General features: G+C 34.7%; 2 protein-coding genes across 2 annotated transcripts; one reads left to right on the top strand and one right to left on the bottom strand.

Moving 5' to 3' along the window:
* The first annotated feature begins 5,636 nt into the window (after positions 1 to 5,636).
* WOL (CHASE domain containing histidine kinase protein) lies at positions 5,637 to 15,162 on the top strand. Its single transcript, XM_088876385.1, has 11 exons — positions 5,637 to 7,027; positions 7,402 to 7,635; positions 7,741 to 7,910; positions 10,101 to 10,319; positions 10,410 to 10,596; positions 10,685 to 10,736; positions 10,824 to 11,053; positions 11,189 to 11,287; positions 11,621 to 12,324; positions 13,041 to 13,544; positions 14,354 to 15,162. Exons 1-11 carry the CDS (start codon positions 6,698 to 6,700, stop codon positions 14,610 to 14,612), a joined length of 2,988 nt encoding a protein of 995 aa, XP_088732511.1. The 5' UTR covers positions 5,637 to 6,697; the 3' UTR covers positions 14,613 to 15,162.
* Positions 15,163 to 15,330: 168 nt separating this feature from the next.
* ANN5 (annexin 5) lies at positions 15,331 to 19,813 on the bottom strand. Its single transcript, XM_011072221.3, has 6 exons — positions 19,510 to 19,813; positions 18,512 to 18,657; positions 18,081 to 18,299; positions 16,597 to 16,812; positions 16,422 to 16,511; positions 15,331 to 15,906 (listed from the first exon to the last, which is right to left on the bottom strand). Exons 1-6 carry the CDS (start codon positions 19,583 to 19,585, stop codon positions 15,700 to 15,702), a joined length of 954 nt encoding a protein of 317 aa, XP_011070523.1. The 5' UTR covers positions 19,586 to 19,813; the 3' UTR covers positions 15,331 to 15,699.
* Positions 19,814 to 21,385: the final 1,572 nt, after the last annotated feature.

Here is a 21,385-nt window from a genome sequence, read left to right as displayed (position 1 = left end):
CAATATTATCAAGTTACAAATTATTAACAATGAAATAAAATGAGATAAATCACAATATATTTAGTAGTACTTACACTCATAATTTTATAATTATGAAACTTGAGTTTAAATCATTAGATAGAATATAATTATCGACTCATTAGTACAAAGTTTTTGCAACAATAGATACGTGCGAGAGTCACATCAAGAAATGTGGTACAAGATTGGACATGCAAAAAATACGAAAATCACTGTGAAAAAATAAAATAAAGGCAGAAATAGGGACCACAAGAGAGACAAAACATGAACATGCAAGAAAGGCAGAGATCTTGGGAGGTCACCCTGTCTTGTAATAAACCATTTACTATATCTTATTTTTATTATTTTTTAATTTTTATAATATATATATAAGACCAATATTGATTTCCTCCACACACATATATATATATATTGTATTCACTAGAAAAAAAATTAATATTTAACCATAATTATTAATTATGGTTAAAATAAATAGTCATCGATCACCGCTGCAACCCAATTGTTGGTCATAATTTTTACGAACGTAGTTAAAATATTTGTCGTTGCTAAAAATCATGACAAACACACTAACCATGTCACAAATAGTTTTCATGGTAGATAGTTTAAATTTCTGCGTCGATTTTTATTTAATCATGATTAATATATAACAATTGTTTACTACAATTGTATTCCATAGACGGTGAAATTATAACCATTAGTAAGTTTTCTTCTAGTAATTTCTCAACAATATTATGGTAAATTACAAGATTACATTTGAACTAATTGTAATTAAATCCTCAACTTGTTAAAAGATTTACATTAATTACTCTATAGCATGTAAATAATTAACCAAAAAAAAAACTATCTTTTTAGATTCTTTAATTAACTAAAATTACTATATTTATATTAAGATACTTTTAATTAGGTTAAATACTTGATAAAATAAATACTAATGCTTATAAGAAATGTAAAGGATTTTAAATTGAAACTTTTATCAATTGTAGTATGAAAATATACTCATCACGTACAAAACTATGTGACGAGTATTTTTAGGTAAGAATTTTTTTACGTGGGTTATTTTAATTCAAAATGGATCTGGTGATATTGGACTACTTGTCATATAATTGGTGTATAATTAAAAAAAATGACCAATTATAAAACAAGAATACGGCAGTTGTCAAGTAATTAGTTTAATTAGATGAGATTTAATTTGGATAAGAATTTTTTTTTAAAACTACGTGTCCACAATTAATCTTAATAAATTACTCTACAAGACTACAAAACCTAATGGATTAATCTGAGAATAGAAGTAGCAGGATGTGGAGCTTTCAACATCCACATGAGAGAACACACGAAATTCTGGTCCAAATCCAATTTCGTCATCAATTCATTTCAATTATTTCTGTCTTGTAATGATCATATATGTCCTCCCACTTTTTCTTTTCTTTTATTTTTTTTATAATTATATTAATATCTTAATTAATTAATTACGTACTATTTTGATTCAATTAGTACCTAAATATTATGAAATAAATTACAATAAACTCATTATAATAAAGAATATGATAAAATATTATTATAATTATTTATTATTAATTATGACAATTAATCCGAATTAAATGTTATATTTGTTTGCGTTGATTCTAGCATTGAGAGACTACAAACCAACAAATCCATCCATCCATTCCTCAGACCATCATCATATCTGCCCATGTGATGATGCAGTACATACATGATACCCATGTCCATGCTGATGCGTGGTGTAGGAATAGTTTTGGTAAAGATGGCCGACAGCAGAGACATACATGATGCACTATGAGTGGAGAAATGGGGATTACCCCCATCCATATATGTTTGATGATTTTGAGGATGAGAGCATACCCTACGACATTGCTGTGGATTAGAGTATACCCCCAAAACATTTTGATTTTGATTAACAGCATCACCAATCAAAATATATTTTGATTTTGACAGTTATCACCACCAATCAAATTATATTTCTCAAACTGTATACATGTCGGTGATGAAAGTATTACCAAATTATTGGTTAATACAATCCTAATAATAATAGAGGGAATGGAACAAATTAATAGGACATGAATGTATGAATATTGGGTAAGACACGAGGACAATTAAACACAATTAGAACACTGGGACAAGACATATATGCCCCTTCCCTTTTTTGGAGAAACAAACATTGTGCTCAGCTCATGCTATAATTGTGACTGCCATTGGGATGACTGGTCCAGGGTTATTTTGGTCAACATCCATAGTAAATTATTAGGGAGTCTTGAGTGATCCTTGGTGCCACTAAACTCAAGAAACAACACATTTCATGCCAACATACGTTACAAGAAAGTTTCTAAACAAGAAATTTGCACCTTCTTATAAGTATCAACCCCCCCTCTCCATAACAAGAGAACCGTAAGGCTAGATAATTAAAGTGGGCAATATTTCACGTCAAGAAACACAAATCTGTATCGCATGTTGCATCATTTTGTGTCATCTGATTGGACAAAGGACACGTGCATGTCCCAAACTACCGAATGCATTTTTTTTGGCACGCATATCGAATGTGCACGGCTGATAGTAATAGTAAGCTATAAGCAATATGTTGTTTAGAGTTACTCCAACTATTACATTGAAAAAATAGGGTTGTTTGTATAATGATATTAATATTTTTGTGGGTCGTATAAATGATTTTTTAAAAAATAAAAATGATTTGTGTAAATGATAGACGTTTCTTATAGATGTTCGTGTAATTATTCAAAAAATAAAAATAATTTTTATAAATTAACCATAAAAAAAATAAGCGTAGATATAGTTATCCCATTTTTTAAATTATTGTGGCAACATAGTAACAGAGGAATTTTATTAGTTTTCCTCAATTTAGGGAAAGAAGAGGGGAAAACACAAGAAAAACACTCTTCAGTGACAGATAATCAAGATTTTAGGGAAAATTGATGAAGCGACATAAAGACGATTTTAACCACTGATATAAAGATATGAAAGACGATTTTGCATTATCATGATTGACGTTTTAATAATTTATAAAGCTTCCCTACTTTTCCTTCTACATCATAAATTAACCATTGTCGTGTTTTCACATTTTAGAGAATTCTTACTCCCTTCATGTTATACTTCCCTAAGTTACACATATAACTACATAACTACTCCTCAAATACCTTTCATTAGAACTAAAGTGGGTAATTTCTTCAAAGTTGTGTCAATATCTCTACTCATAACTCAATTTTAAATCCTGCATTGATCTTGAATTCCTGTTATTTATTTCTGACTCCACATCGATCTGATCAAGATTCTACCGTGTATGAATTTACAGTTAACAATCAATAGTTTTATGTCCGGGGTCCACGTGAAATCGTACGGTTAGAAAAATTTGTGAATATTTGTCTTCCATGCCTTAAGCACAACTTTTGCTACTTCTGTCATTTTTTTTTTTCATAATCCTAAGTCTTTCTCCTTTGCGACCTAACTAATTTAGGAATCAGAAGGCTATAACCGAAGCAATCCAGTTGTGGCCCTAATGATTTTATATCTTATAGGTCGCTCCATATGAAGAATCTATGCGTACTCGAGCTATTTGGAAAGCATATTCCATTAAGACATATGTATCATCGAAATTAAATATAGTAACAATAAGACCAATATTGTGTGGCACGTTCAATGCATGTGTAAAATATTTATAAATTATGAAATTACTAATTTATTTGAATAATAAATAAAAATAATCAATCTTATAAAATTAATCATAGAGAGGAAAGATAGCATAGATTCACGAGCAATTTTAATTTTAATTTTCTTTAATATATATATATATATATATATATATATATTTGACTTTTTGGTTAGGCTAGAAAGGCTCACTTGTTTAATTTTCCATGGTACAGGCCCACTTATCTAATGCTTAGGCTACTTTTAGATTTTTGGACTATTTAATATTGCCTAAATAATATTACCTTATTGTTTTCAATAATAATGAAATTACCTATAGATTATGCTCTTTTTTTTAATTAAAAAAAATGAAATATTTTGAACCTCAGACTAACACTTTTTTTTTCTAATATTTTCTCTCTCGCAATATTCTTACGTGTCTCTCTCATATTTTGAAAATATATTTTTATTTTGCAGTTATTATTTAATATTTTATTCTTTATGAAAATTTTAATATATATATATAAGAGATATAAAATAATTATATACGGATATATGAGTGTGCCTTACATTATCCATAGAGAGGGTAGAATGACTAATTCGCCCTTTCCTTTATATGAATTCTCTAAAAGAATAATCATAATAATAATAAAAACAAGAATTCTCTAAAGAATTAAATTTTCCACCATTAACTTATACTAAATATAGGATTTCAAATAAATTTTAGAACAATTTCATAAATTTTGCTTTAAATTCCTCAAATTAGTTGGTATAATTGTCGTACACTGGCTAATTGAAATTTTTATTTCAGGTTTTATTGCATATTTTATTCCATTTAATATATATATATATATATGTGCAAAAATATTTGTTTGAATAAAATAGGTGACGTAATTTTTGTATTTATGTAACGTATATGTTTAATAGAATACGAGATACATTAAAATTTAAAATAAAAAATTCAGTCCAATGCATTAAACTCAAAAAAAATATACTTTTTATTTGGTTTGATAAATTTCTTGTAAGATTATAATATAAGTTATGTTCTTAATTTTCATTTTCAACTCTAAAAAAAAGATTTAGCTTGATATAAGATAACACTAGAAAAAAGTGACTAGTGACTAAAATTTTAATAATTATGAACTAAAGTCGTGGGAAATATTTTTTATTGACCATAGTTAAATAAAATTGATACAAAAATATATAAAATAAGTTGTGCCACCCTCGGAGATACCACGGCCAACAATCGTTGTATGACTGTGGTCAATTACTATTTATTATGATTATTTTGTTATTAATCCAGAAAATTAGTCATGATTAAATGTTGTAATTTTTTTACGGTGTAATGAGCACAAAATATATTTATTCCCATATGGTATTTATATGAAATTTATATCAGGATGAAAATGATTGTGCAGTTCAAAATTGTAATTTATGGATTATTTGGGGGTACAACTTGGAATTTACTATTATTATAATTAGATAAGAAAGCTATAAAAGATATGTAAAATAATGAAAAAAAAATAGTTTTTACTTTTTAGTATTTGGCGAAAATGGTGAAAATTAGAGAAAAAAGAATATTAATCAAATCCAAGAGTGAAATAACTTTGAAAGCAAAATGGGAAAAAAGAAAAAAGAGAAGTAGAAGGAGGGTATTTCGGTAATTTAAGGCGAAGAGATCTGCTTCTTGTCGCCAAGTCATTATCGCCAAGATATGTGAAAGCGACTTCTAATATTTTATTCAACGGACAATTATTTTTACAGACATAAATCATAAGACTAAGATAAAAACCAAACCTCTTCTTCACACACAGAGAGAGAAAGAGGGGAGTGAGAGAGAAAACAAGAAAGTTACAGAAATACAATACTGGGGAGAGAGAGAGAGGGGTAATTCTTGGGGGAGGGGGAGTGTAGAGAGAGAGAGAAGGGTAATTCTTGGTGGAGAGAGAGAGAGAGAGAGAGAGAGAGAGAGAGAGAGAGAGAGAGAGAGAGAGAGAGAGAGAGAAGGGTAGTTGTTTCTACTATTTTTTTCGGTAAAGAAGGGGACAAGAGCGTATCTTGGAAAATCCTCAAAATTCGATTCAGTTTGCTTTAAAAAGTAAGCTAAGCACAGATACATCCCTCACTTGCCATACTCATACAACTTTTAATATTATCACCATCCCCGACAAGAACCCATTAAACAAAGCCCAGAATGTGAACTCAAAGAGATGCAACTGCAGCACAACAGTTCACTGTATCCAGAAATTGGTTGCTTCTTTTCTTGATAAAATACTATCATATTACCACGTATGTGTGTGTGTGTGCTAGGCTAGGCTGGTCAAATATGAAATCTTGGGTGGTTTGAGTTTTTCTGAGGTGTGAGAATATTAACTATTATTTTAAGGGAGAGAGGGTGGGCAGAGAACGTGCTGTATCTGTCTGCTGCTCTTGAACTAAAACTTCACGCTTTGTAGAGAAAATCTATGCATGATTAGAGGGGTTCTTTTTTTTGTCATTTTTTCGATCCTTTCATTGTAGTTCACATCTCTATCCCAGAAACCCCTTTTGGGTTAGCAAACAAGAAGCATAGTCTTAGAGAGAGAAGAGAGAGAGGGAGGGAGAGTGGAGTTCATTTTCCTCGGGAATTTGGACAATATTTCGTCTTTTGAGGTCTGCAACAAGGGCATGCTTTGTTCCTCCCATCATTGAATTGTAAAAAATATTACTCTTTTTCTTGCGCAATATGAGAGAAGCAATATTTTTGGTTCTGGGCTTTGTTTGTCTCTCCTCTTTGTGTGAAATGCTGATGATTCTTGAGTCGCACAAGACAATTTTGTAATGATAGACTTCTTGGAGTTTGAAGAGGAACCTTTCTTTATATTGCAGTCGCAGGAAAAAGTAAGTCTTGAAAAGTTGTAGCACAAGCCCATGAGTCTGTGTACTGTATATCTTTTCTGGGGGTCTTAGATTCCTTTGTCCTTGAGGGATTAAAAAGGTGTGGGGAGTTCGGTTGAAGTGAAAACCAGAGAGGGCTTGGCTTGCAAGAATGGGTGAGAAAAGGCAAGGATTCCACATGGTCGCTGTGAGGGTGAATGAACAATTGGGCGCAAAGAGGAAGTATTCAGTCATACACAAAGCTTCCAATCGTAGAATTTTGGGATTCTGGATCATGCTAATGTTGTTCTTCAGTAAACAAATTTATGATTATATGGACGATGAACAGAAGGAGAGGAGGAAAGAAGTGCTTGTGAGCATGTGTGATCAGAGGGCCAGGATGTTACAGGATCAATTCAGTGTTAGTGTTAATCATGTTCACGCCCTTGCCATCCTCGTCTCTACTTTCCACTATTACAAGAATCCTTCAGCAATTGATCAGGTTTGTTGCTCGCTGTTCTTACTTTCAAGGAGCTGGATTTTGTGAAAGCTTCAGGGTTTTCCTGATTCTGATATCATGAATTTGTGGTTTTGTATTAGAAATACATTTCTAATCCGTGTTTCATCAGTGTTATTTGCCCTTTCTTGTTGCTGAAACCTGTGTAATTTTGTGAAAATGATCAGGGGTCTTCCTGTTTCTTGCAACGAGGGCCCTGCTCTGTATATATATATACATATATATATTGGTTGAAAGATGAAAATAAGTTTCCATGATAATCTGTTTTTGGTTTCCTTTCCTCTTTCTGATGTTTGGTGATATGGATTTAGCTATTGGTTGCACATTGTATGGAAGGTTTACTGCTGGGATCAATGCAGGAAACTTTTGCTGAATACACAGCAAGAACTGCTTTTGAGAGGCCATTGTTGAATGGGGTGGCGTATGCACAGAGGATTCTACATTCTGAGAGGGAAGAATTTGAGAGACAACATGGATGGACCATTAGAACAATGGAGAAAGAGCCTTCACCGATCAGGGACGAGTACGCACCAGTGATATTCTCTCAAGAAACTGTATCCTACATTGAATCACTTGATATGATGTCAGGGGAGGTAACTCAATTTTTTGTTTGATGATATTGGTTTTATATACCTGCGGCTTGTGAAATGTGTTTTCATGTTCTTGGACCTTGTTTCTGATTACTCTTTTTGATACAGGAGGACCGTGAGAATATATTAAGGGCTCGAGCTACTGGTAAAGCAGTTCTTACTAGCCCATTTAGGTTGCTAAATTCAAATCATCTTGGGGTTGTTTTGACTTTTCCGGTTTACAATTCCAAGCTTCCACACAACCCAACTGTGGAAGAGCGCATTGAAGCAACTGCAGGGTAAGCATGCGGTGTGTGCAGCTACTTATGGAGCATTTTATGTGTTATCTCCAAATCCTTTTAAAGGTTTCTTCTGCATTTATCAAAATTAGACTATTCAGGACAGCTGAAGCTGCTACTTGCAATTGCAAAATTCCTTGCCAATGAGATTAAAGTATATTGACCTTTCTTTGTTCTTGGTGAATTTAAAACAGTGCATGTGTGATTGAGTTTAAGTACACTACGTTAGGCAACTTAGGCTTTGATACTTGTGGATAAAGTGCTAGATAGTAGTGCATTGAAATTCTTCACTTTGGGGGAAAGCAACCTAGCCTGTTAGGCTTCCCACAATTATGGATACTGCATTTAAGATGCCATTTTCATTTCTACTGTTATTTCCATGTGAAAAAGATTTATGTTTAATATGTAAGTATCAAGTATAGGTATCAACTTCCGTCATCGTGTGACGTCGTTGCATGTGTGCTATACTTGTGATTCCTTTGTAGTGTAACATGAGAAAGTGTTTGGCATGATTCAGTATGATTGTTTATTCAATAAGTGAAAATGACATAATTTCTTGAACTTATTAATTTGTCTTACTATAGCTTCTCCTTTACACCGCATCCGTTTTTTGTTCTCCTTGTAATATCCTGCTGTTGAAAGATTTATCCTGTGGGAGCTTAGAACTAGATTGCTACCAACTATATGCACCTTAGATATCTTAACACTTAATCACATGAATGTGTTTCAAACAGAAAGAGTGCTGCTTAGGCCTTTAGATTTCCAGGGTTTTCCTTAATGGGCAAGATTTTTGCTCTAGAAGTAAATTTAGTATTTTGATGCTTGATTTCCTCATTCTATCATTCATAGCTCCAATTACGTCCATTTTAGTAACTTGAGCTTCTATTCATGCTTTGTTCTTTTGAGTGAGGGAGATGATTTTGTTCATACGCCTAATTAGTTTGTAGGATGACTTGCTGGACTTACAAATAATGAATTTTAATGCTTATTTCTCTTGACAACTTAGTTCTTCCTTGTGTGGTCGGTTGAACATCCTTTGTGAAGGTCTGAAACATTTAATCACCATGATGCAAACATAGTGAGTAGAGGGCAATGCATATTTATGGTTAACAGCGAATTGCTTATTTCATATCTCTGAACTGAGAACTAGCATAATTACTTCTACTCGTGGTATGCCTTGATTGCTGGCCTACGAATAGCTGTTTATTGCTTCATTTGAGCAGCAGGGCGTGTATCATTTATACCTTTAGGCACCCGAATCCTCTGGGAACTGAAAAACTGCATCATATAACTGTGGTGTAAATGTTGGGTCAATGCCGAGCTCGAGTCACAGACTGTTTTAGATGATAAGTGGGCATAATAAAAAAGCTCAACTATAGCGATGGATACTTTGACGGCTCTGCGAAATGGGTACCCTGTCGGGCTTTTAATATGACCAAAGATCCAAATATATGTTAATTTTAACAATTACAATAGTTGCTGAACCACTATTTTTTGGTGTTGTTGAATATGTGCTCTTTTCAAGATATTTCATATGTGTACTACACACACACACATACGTAAGTACCTACATCTTACATGCATACATTCACAAGGTCATGCAGTCTTGCCAACAGACATACTTGTAGTACCTTGTACTCTGGAGACACTAGGATATGAATGTATCTCTAACTTCTTGGTTGATTAGAGATCAAGGGTACAAAAAGTATAACCAAGCTTACAATGTCTTGTTCATAATTCTGTTAGTTGTTGGTTGTTCCATAGCCTGTCTTTCCAAATTCCCTCATCTACCCCACCCCCAAGAGAACACAAATTAGAGACCAAGCAAAGAAAATTAAATCAGATTAAATTTGGCATAATACTCGTACAAAAGGTTCTCAAGGATTTAATACTAAGGGGAAAACATTATTGATTCTGGAGGTCATTCCCTGTTGAAAGAACTGCAGTAGTTAAACTTGAAGAATTAATCAGGAACTCAAGGAGGTTTTCTTTTTCTTAAAAGGATTATTTACTCTTCATGTAGGTTTGAGAGAAATTTTCACATGAATATATGCTTCACAAAGTAGTGTCTTTGAAATGTCATGTTTCTTATTGATGTTTGATAGAAGGCCATGAGAATGCATACGATGGAGTTTCGTTCTTATATTTGCCTGATTTTCTCACCTTTAAACTGATGCTGATCTCAAGCAGGTACCTTGGTGGAGCCTTTGATGTTGAATCCCTTGTTGAGAATCTACTCGGGCAACTTGCTGGGAACCAGGCGATAGTGGTCAATGTGTATGATATTACAAACACTTCCGATCCTTTGATCATGTATGGGCACCACTCTCAAGATGGTGATATGTCCCTTAAGCATGTGAGCAGGCTGGACTTTGGAGACCCCTATCGCAAACACGAGATGATATGTCGGTACGTGCTCAAAGCAGTTAATCATTTCCTTGTAAGCAAACAAAAGAATAACTTTTTAAGTTTTTCTTATTATCTGAATTCTGTCCGTAGGTACCTTCAGATGGCCCCTACATCATGGATTGCGCTTACAACAGCATTCTTTGTCTTTGTGATTGGCTTTTTAGTTGGATATATGATATATGGGGCAGCAATTCACATTGTTAAAGTTGAAGATGATTTTCATAAAATGCAGGAACTGAAAGTTCGAGCTGAAGCTGCTGATGTTGCTAAATCTCAGGTTCGGAGTCAGTTCATGTTCGTCATGAAAAATCTTATTGCCTCAGAATTCTTCATCAACCTGAATCTTAATGTCTTTATTGATGCAGTTTTTAGCCACTGTTTCTCATGAAATAAGAACCCCCATGAATGGCATTCTAGGTACATTAAAATCTTTTGATTGATTGATTTTTTCACATTTTGAGTGGGAACTGGCAGGTAGACACCACTTGTTTCTTGTGCTTGCAGGAATGCTACAGCTGCTTCTAGACACAGAACTGAGTTCGACCCAAAGGGACTACGCCCAAACAGCTCAAGCTTGTGGGGAAGCATTGATAACGTTGATAAATGAAGTGCTTGACCGTGCAAAGATTGAAGCTGGCAAGCTAGAGCTTGAGGCTGTCCCATTTGAACTTAGGTCGATTCTTGATGATGTTTTGTCCTTGTTTTCTGAGAAATCTAGGCAAAAAGGTGTTGAGGTAAGTGCAGAGCTTGACCGCCCTATTTACAATCAAAGTACTGTTGTGCATGGCATAATTTTCTGTTTACTATGAAAGTGCTAATTTATTTGAAACTTATGCCCTCAAAATTATGTAATTAACTGGAAAGTGCAGTTGGCTGTTTTTGTTTCAGATAAAGTGCCTGAAATAGTTGTGGGGGATCCAGGAAGGTTCAGGCAGGTGATTACCAATCTTGTCGGGAACTCAGTAAAAGTAAGTGCGATTATCAAAACTACTTTTGACCAAATTCTACATTTTCTGGTCCCATGATATGCCAGCGAGTGGGATGACCCTCCACTTCTCTATCTCCATTGATTTTGAGTCTCAGATTTTAGAAAGCTTTAGCCGTTCTCATTTTCACATTTATTTAGAAATCAGTCTGGCTTATAAAAGTCATAGCTAATGGCAGGAACCTGCAACTATTGTTGCGGAAAAAGTTTATAATTAATGTTATACCTTTTGAGCCTCATACCAAAATTTGGTGGTGGTTTCACTCGATTGTTAATACTTCACTCATGACGCAAATTTTTGTTTATGTTATAACAGTTCACAGAGCAAGGACATATATTTGTTCAAGTCCACTTAGCTGCACAAGCAAAATCAGTTATGGATGTGAAGACAGAAGCTTGTTTGAATGGAGAGTCTGAGTGCATAGCACAATCTTGTGCTCGGCAGTTCAACACCTTGAGTGGTAAACAAGCTGCTGATGATCGAAGCAGTTGGGAGACCTTTAAGCATTTAGATGATGAATTCCGATATGATGCTTCAAGTAATATGTTGAATGATAATGCTCATCATAGTGTCACCTTGATGGTGTGTGTTGAAGATACGGGAATTGGTATCCCTGAACAAGCCCAAAAACGGGTGTTCACACCATTTATGCAGGCTGACAGTTCAACTTCTAGAAATTATGGGGGAACGGGCATAGGATTGAGCATCAGTAAGTGTCTTGTTGAACTAATGGGTGGTCAAATGAACTTCACTAGCCGTCCTCAAATCGGAAGCACATTTTCTTTTACTGTTGAATTCAGAAGATGTGAAAAAAGTGCTGTTATAGATCTGAAGAAATCTCTCTCTGATGATCTACCTACTGCATTTAAAGGGTTAAAAGCACTTGTAGTTGATGGGAAACCAGTTAGAGCTGCTGTCACAAGGTACCACCTGAAGAGACTGGGTATCCAAGCTGAAGCAGTAAGTAGCATCAGGACAGCAGTTGCTGTGTTTGGGAAATATGGCTCCCTGATTTCTAAGTAAGCCTAAAGTCCTGATATTGCATGTTAAATATGATATTTAAGTTGAGATACTTCACTGTATGAGAAGTCAAGCTGAGATTTTAATGAAAGCTTTGTTCTTATTGTTTGTTGAGTTTGGTAGATAAAAGAAAGTGGTTCTTGTGGTGGACAACTGTAGTTACAGGAAAACAGAAACCAAGATGTCTATTTCAGGCCTCAAGATCTTTGTATTGCAGGAAAATTCTTTATCTCATTGCCTTGATCAATCTCCCTTTCATATTTCTTTGCCTTGAGAGAAAAGTACAGTATGCACTACATAACTAGCAGCCTCCTTTGGATTGAAAATTTCTTTTCGTTTATTGTTCTCACAGTTTGAGACCCTTCTCTTTAGTCATCCTCATTCTTGTTTTTATTCCTTTTGTTTTATCCTGTTGTATTTTCCACTTGTCAAGTACAGAACTCTGCCTTATCTAATTTGAGGCAAACAGAAAAAGAATAAAAAGGGTGTTGCCTTTTATAGGTTTTTTTGTTTTCTTGAAATTGTTTCAACACAATCCTTGTTAAAATATATTGGAACGTTGAGTGAATCCCTGAGCATATGGTTAAGGCTATTCCCCATAGAAATAATCAGATTAACTTTTCTTTACACATTCAGTGCTGTCGCTTTTTTAGCTCTGTGATTATAGAATACATCATATGGTAGTCTAATGTTATTTTGCTTGTATTTGGGGCAGAAGCGAAAAGCTGCCAGATATGTTTCTTGTAGAAAAAGATTCATGGATTTCCGGTGAAGAGGACAGCATTATGCAGATATCAAACTGGGGACAAAATGGTCACTCATATAAAATGCCTAAGATGATCCTTCTTGCGACCAATATCACTGCTGCCGAGACTGAAAAAGCCAAGGCTGCTGGCTTTGCAGATACCGTGATCATGAAACCTCTGAGAGCGAGTATGGTAGCTGCATGCTTGCAACAGGTATTAGGAATTGGCCGAAAACCCCAAAATGGAAGAGATGTACCCAACAAATGTACCGGTCTTCGTGGCCTGCTCTGTGGCAAGAAGATATTGGTCGTTGATGATAATATTGTCAACCGCCGAGTTGCCGCTGGTGCCCTCAAAAAGTTTGGGGCAGATGTACAATGTGCTGAGAGTGGTCAAGAGGCTCTGAAATGGCTCCAGCTCCCACATGAATTTGATGCCTGCTTTATGGATATTCAAATGCCGGAAATGGACGGGTATGTCAAAACATTATTAGGATTTATTCCATTGTTTTTATGTTTTTAGCATGTTAGACTTTTTTTCCATTATGCAGCTCGCCTTTTCTTCGTCTTCTGTTGTTTTTTCTTTTCTGCCCGTTTTTCATGTTTGTGACTTCAGATTTCTTTTCCTGTTATTTACTACAATGTTCTTTCCTTGTTGATTGGGTATCCTTGTTTACATGGATCAATATGTTCATACTTGATCTCCTAGGAACATTTTAGCAGATAAATTTGATTTATTGTGGGTATCCGAAATAGTGAAAATTTGCTGTTACCTGTCTTATTAGAATCTAAGATTATTTCACTTTTACTGCCACAATGTGTATAATACTTGACATCTATGATTGACATTAATGAAAATTTTTTAGAGGAAAACTGTAAAAAGAACTGAGCTTGTCGACATAGTACAGATGTCCTTTTCTTTTAAAATTTCTACGTCTTCAACTGCTGCACGAAAAAGATTACAGAGTTGCTGCCGTTTCTGAGCATTTCAAGAAACCACTGATTTCGAATAATAGAACGTATCAAATTGTTAAAGAATGAAATATTGCTTTATGATCAGTTTTCCGACAGTAGCCAAGTATTTCAACTTTGCAGAAATTGTTAAAGAATGAAATATTGCTTTATGATCAGTTCTCCGACAGTAGCCAAGTATTTCAACTTTGCAGACGTCAGTGACATTTATTGACCTTGTTTGTTCTTTAAAGCCTTCTCTGCAAGGATGTAAGATGTGTCGTAAATACGCGACGCATATGGTGTTTATTGCCCAATTCCTTTTACTGCAGATTCGAGGCAACTCGTCTTATTCGGGAGATGGAGAACAAAGCGAACACGCAGATGCACGGAGGATGCATGAAGGATGGAACAACAAAGAAGAGCGAGTGGCATATCCCCATATTAGCAATGACAGCCGATGTTATACACGCCACGTTAGACAAATGTTTGAAATGCGGAATGGATGGATACGTGTCGAAACCTTTCCAGGAGAAGAGTCTCTACCAGGCCGTTGCCAAGTTCTTCGAGTCCAAGCCTGTCAACTCATAGCACAGAGGATCTTGAGCATGATTAAAACTGATTGCATCTCAGCTTCAAGTGATTGTTACTTGAGTTAATGTAGCCAGCAATTTTTCCTCGTCCCTGCTGGTGTCTTCTTGGCTGATCACCTGGTAATGAAAGCCGTGGATATATTCTTTGGTGATTGAATTTGTTCACAAGCGTTGTTGCAGGTATAGGCGCTTGTTCTTCTAACCAACTAGACTTGATTAGCTTCTCAAGTACATGTATACGTACTACAAAACCATGAAAAGAACGTTCTTTCCCCTTGTTGTATGTACATTGATGGGGAAGGGAGCAAAAGATGTAAATTTTGAGGTGGTTCTTCGAATTCTTGATGTCGTGTTAAAGAAGAGCCGGTTTCCACTTCTGTTGTCATCTTCAGTTGTAGAATGAAGTATGTTGTAGAAATCTGTAGTTGCCACTTAGAAGCTGTTTTGCGTTTGTTGTATATACTATGATGCAAATGTGTTTCCCAGAAGGTGTCCGTGCCATTCTTTGTTGTTGAAGATAAGCTTTAATAGGGGCCATTTGGATGCAAGATTATTATTAGTATTTTTTTACCCAAATCCTTCTTATATTCATACAGAATTGCTCATTAGCAACAAGGTATCCAGACGGATTCTTGAGCTTATTCTTGAAGAAACAAACTTAAAACATTTTGTCTTGACAATTTGATGTCTTTTGGAAGAGAGACAATTTAAGACGGTTTACCGTAACTTTGTAAAGGAAATTTAACATTATGTAAATACATTTATGTTGTACACAACGCTTGGAACAAACCCAGTAGCGATAAGCTGAAAAGGCGACAAACCTTTATGCAACATACAACTCTACAAATCTCTAAATAAACATAGTCAATGAATCAGATATCCAGCATTTGGGCTATTACACATGGAAAGACTCTACATAGCTAAAGGCAAGCTTGAGAACTAATAACAAGACATAGTCAATCTACCACATATCCAACACTTAGGCTAACACATGGAGATAAGCATATACAGAACATATACAGAATAGAAGGAGAAACCTTTTCTCTTGCTCTGGAACTTGGCTTCTCAAGAGACCTTTCCTCAGTCTAGCGGTGAGTCGCACCCAAAAGAGAGAGAAGGAATGTCCTGTAATGGCTTGATGTTTCCGAATGAACTGCATCATTGAGTGACTTCCCGTATTTCTTATGGTACTCTGCTTTTATATACTGCATATCAATCTCCGCTCTCGTCACTATCACTCTAGTAAGGGTTGTATCATCAGTTCCCATGCCCTTCATTGCCTTATGCAGCACCTTAATGTATTTAGCAACGAAGGGTCATTACACAACGACAGTGGAATTGATAAACATTTACAAATAGTGCAAAAAATGAATCCTATCATATATAGTTTGATGTGCATGCAAAAGTAGATATACGACACTGTTTCCCTCAGGTGAAGCAATCTGTCAGCTAAGATACTGGATGATTTTATTCACATCTTTTCCTAGCATAGTGTAGCTATCATTGTTTGTTTCAAGTTTGACTACAACCAGAAGAGTCTGAGCTGGTTATCTAAACCTTTATTCTCAAGAATTTTGTCGAATATTGTTTAAGCAATGTAGACCTTTTGGTTGTTTACAGAATATATTAAGATTTCTAAATTTAATTCTGTTGTTCAAGACAAATTTTGTGCAAATGGCATTTCAGGCAGATAACATAGATAAGAACAAAGTGAAGAAAGAATATCTGAAAGTGAAAAAAATTAAAGAGAACTATAATTTCAGGAGAAAAAAATGACTGCAATTCTAAAACCAATGTAACATTTTACCTTGGCAAAGTACTTCCCAGGGTTTTCAGCACACTGCAGTATAGTCAAGAGTGCAAACTCAAAGTGCCCTGAGGTTTCACTTTTTATGGCCTACAAGAAGATGCTCATTTAGCCAACAGACAGAAACCTTAAGGGTATAATATTTCAAGGAGAAGGTTTAGGAGTTAGGTTTTACCTTTTTCAGTGAGTTCCCATACATGCTGTGATAAGCAGAAGCAACAGCGACCAAATGTGCCCGACTTCTTTCAGAAAATATATGTATGAATGTCTTCTCGTCAGTTCCCAGCTTCTTTTCCCCAGCTTTATAGAGAGATTTAGCATCCTTTTCAGCCATTACCTTGTCCACCTCTGGACCTTCATACCGCATTGAACTAATGCAGGCGAGCAGCAACTGCAAAATGGAACCGAACAGCAGTGAGGTGGATATATGAAAAAGCAATGCATCTTATGCTGAAATCATTTTAAAACATATGCGGAGCCCAGAGAATGAATCCAACGGATGACACTTCTGAAGTACTTCGGTCTTGATACTTCTTAAGATTAGGTCTTTGGGCCTATACCATCATTGGGAGAAAAATCGAGCCTGATTTATACCACAGGGATTCAGGGAAATCTGTGACTCGAAAAACAACTATTTCTTTGTAGTATATCAACTTTTATCTGATCATAACTTTTTTCCTTATCTGTAGGCCCAACTCCAATGCATCCATGTAATTGCTCTGTAATTATCTTTACCTATTTCCCTGTGTCTATCTTATGCATGGGTGAAAAAATTGTTACTAAGAGAACGCAGTGGAAGATACTCAGCTATGACTCGCTGGATTATAGAAGAAGTTAATTCAAGAATTCCTGTTTTCATTTTTAGCTTTTGCATTCGCACATCATACGATTATATCATTTGAAAACATCTTCACAGTCCATGTGAATTCCTCCATTTTGATTATTCAATAATTTCATTTTGATCCATCAGCACTCCGGTAATGTAATCAAATGCCCTCATATAGTGCATGCCTGTATTGAAATACTCTCAAATGAGCAATTTTCTTAATAGTTGGAGCTAGCAAAACACCCCCGAAATAGAAGATATGTATTGGTAGTCCATAGAACTTGTTCTCTTTCTACATGGAAGAAAGGAAAAAGAAGTACAATGATTATCATTATTTCCAATTTATATTCTAGAATATTGCAAACAAAAGACAAGGGCAACATAGAATAGAATGCATCTTAATGGGACGTGACCAGACAAGGCTACTTTAAGTTTATTATTGTCTTAGTTTCGTTAATGCACCCAAAACTTCTCATCAGCCACATACAACTAATGATAGGACTTATAAGGGGACCATGTATGTTATCATACTCCCAGCCATTTTATCTTCCTAATCTATGAATTCCGCTGGACCCAATTTTAGATAGGTACTATGTCTGTCCTTTCATCATAGCAGAAATAATTGGCTTACAACACAAATAAGTTCTCAATTTATAAATATTTACAACAAGAATGAACAGTAGAAGCGCTGAAAATCACTACTTTACGTGTTTGTTCATGTTGACATGAAGATGTGAGTATCTATCCCAGGCAGAGAGAGATAACAGGTGTATATAAACACACATGTTTATATGTATAAACACACACAGAGAGAGAGAGAGAGAGGGGGGGACCTTTTTGTGATCACCAGATGCCTGGTATTCAATATCATGCTCAAGGTAAGCATGAAAGCGAGCATGGTATATTTGTTTAACATATTGTATTTGGGGTGAAGTCCGAGAACATATTACTTCAGTAGCAGCTTTTAGATCAATGATGTCACCAGTCAAAGCTTGCCTTATAATTGTTGCATCCCGTGCAGCAGGATCAGGCATCCACAATAAGATTGCTTTCTGAAATCATTGCAAAACATATATACAGAAGAAAATTGCTTTAGGAACAGCTGGAATGTGATTCTTTATTAAAGTATCTCTATCAAAGAATATAACACTGGATGAAAAAATTCAAGCAATTTCTCAAAGGTTACACTATTACAAATCGAGCAAAAATATTTGGTTGAGCATCAGTTATTGAAAGGAAAAATTATGCCGATCCTCCTTGTTACCTCGACGTTACCACTAAGTTCTGAAGCCAGCCGTTTGGAAAGTTCTGTAGAATACATAGTTCTGTACTCTTGTTCAATAAGCAAACGCTGTGTTGCGTCCCTATGGGCAAGGATGTTGACAACTGCTGCAGTATCACACCCAAAACCTAAACAATGCAATTAATAGATAGATCTCATTGTATGCATTTTCGACTCGGATAAACAATATAGTAATTTAGAAATGCTCCTTGTATAATGAGCTTCAGTATTGCTTGAATGAAATTGAGATAGAACGGATGGATATTTGACAAAGAAAAAGGAGTGTCTCACAGATTGACTGTGTACAAGCATAATTTTATTCTTGATCCTATTTTCAGCCATTAGCAGGAAGTTGAGGCCTCAGGAAAATCATTTAACCAGAAAAACTTAACAATTCAAGAAGCAGATTGCAATTCACCATCCAACAGAGAATTATATTGCTAACTCCCAGTCTTTCTCAACAAAGAGAAAGAAAGAGGGTCTAGAAATAGCATAATTGAAAGTCCACAGGTGGGAGTTCTTGGATGTGTGAAGTGATCACGTTACCAAGTTTGAGGTTTAACTTGATTAGGCTGATTATTCGCAAGGACTTGCCTAGTATTCCACATGATAATAATTTCAGATTCGATCAACATGAAGAAAAGCCATGGAAATATCGAACATAATCAACACAAAGAAACACTCATGGAAAAAACGATCTATATAAGAAAACAAAAGCGCAAAACTTCATCAGCAACAAATTATGAACTAGCAAACAAAAAACAGAAAAATCCAAAAGAATTAACAGCTAAATAGAATTACTACGATGAACTAAAGAAATTCCCATATCCATCTCATCCTCAAGAATTTAACCAAAAAAATGCTCAATTTACATCAAACATCAAATAAACAAAACTAAATTTCCAGAATTACATAGTACAAAGTTCAACCCACCAAAAAAAAAAAAAAAAAAAAAGGAAAACAAAAGAAGGAACAAATACCCTTAAAAGCACGGTAGAGTTGCATAGCATCATCACGAGGCGTAGTTAACACCGGAGGAATACTCAACGTCGCCATCTCTAACTTCCTTTCCCTCTCTTCACTTCTCTCAATCTCACGAATACTAATCTATTCAGCTCAATCAAAGGAAGACTACACAATTTTAGGTCAACAACCAAGCAAAGATCACATTTACAAAATTGGAAATAGGCAAGCAAGCGCGTGGGCCGGTGGGCGTACAACTTCCACTGCCGAATGTACCACATTAGACTTCGTCCATGGTTGGACTTTGCTGTCGGGAATTCAACGAATGCGAACGTTACTTCTCTGTAGCGCGTTGATAGACTTTGACCCCACAAATTCACAGTTATTTTACGACAAATTTTGTTGTGGGCCCCAGAAAGAAATGGTCATTATAGTGGAAGTTGGGGAAAGTTATTTATGGCTGGCTGAATGATTGGATTGGACTAGTTAGTGGGAAACTATAGCTTGGACCAAGTTGCGTTACATCTGAATCAATCACATAATAAGTAAAATATAATTATTGTAATTGATGTTCAATTTAAAATAGTGATCAATTTCATAATAAATATAATATACTTATTATGTGATTGATTTTATTTGATCAAATTTGATTTGAATAAGAATTTTTCTTAGAAAAAAATTCTAGTTTAGAATATTTAATAATTAAAAAACATATTTAAAAAAATAATTACAACACACTCTCTTAAAATTTATCATAATTATAACTCTCACTCCTGAGATTCGGTATAATACATGTAGATCCCATGTGGTTTGAAAAATTACATCTAGCACCCATGAGGTTTTCTTCCATCTAACAAATAAGTTCTTCTGTTAGTTAATATTCACTAATTTTGTTGATATTAATAAAAAAATTTAAAAAAATCTATATTTACCCCTATATTGACTTATTACTGATTTATTGCAAGTCAGATAAATCATTTTGACACCAAATTACCCTCATACGTCTTCACTTGTTAATGCATGTGAAGAGGTATATCTTCTCCATTATAAGTGTAGTTTAGTCAAAAAAAGAAAAAGTATTCGAACTGCAATAAGTATGTAATAAGTCAATCAAGGGTAAATATCAATTTTTATTCAATTCTTTTTTTAATAATATTAGCAAATTCAGTGAATTTTGACTAATAGATGCACTTGTTTGTTGGATGAAAGCAAACATCAGGAGTGCTATATATAATTTTTTTAACCACAAGGGGTCTAAGTCTAATTACACCAAATCTCGGGGGAGGAAAGTGTAACTATCCCTAATTATAAATACTCTCTTGTCATTCGAAAAAATTATAAATGTATTCTAAAATTAATGATTTTCTAACAAATTCCATCTTATAATAAGCTATTACGAGGGGATATATATATATATGTATATATATTTTACAAGGCTGATATATCTTGTGTTACAATGTTTGATGAGGTGGTTGAGGAGTTTATAGGATTGTCTTTTGCAGGGCGCACATAGCTTATAAAGTCTGTCCTATTTAGACTGTAGAAGAAAGGGTGGTTATGAATTTCTTTAGATGCAAATAAGTCTATTTTGGATTTATGGGCCTTCCCATAGTGGGAATTCTTTGATGGATTCAAATTCTGGGCTCCACAATTTGCTTAGGCCCACTTTACAAGTACTTTTGGGCCAACTTGTGTGAATTGGTTAGGCCCAGATGTAATTTTCATATATCTATATTGGACTATTTTTAATTATACGACAAATATAATTATACTTATTTTATGATTAATTTTATCGAATTAAATCTGAATTGGATGAAAATTTTGAGTGCATGGTAGAGCTTGCTTGGGAATGAAAGTTAATATAGTACTATGAAAAGGAAATTGCTATTTTAC

Source organism: Sesamum indicum, linkage group LG2, assembly GCF_026168435.1.
Source record: "Sesamum indicum cultivar Baizhima isolate 11 linkage group LG2, ASM2616843v1, whole genome shotgun sequence".
In the NCBI taxonomy this organism is placed as follows: domain Eukaryota; kingdom Viridiplantae; phylum Streptophyta; class Magnoliopsida; order Lamiales; family Pedaliaceae; genus Sesamum; species Sesamum indicum.
This window is presented reverse-complemented; position numbering and strand designations above follow the sequence as displayed.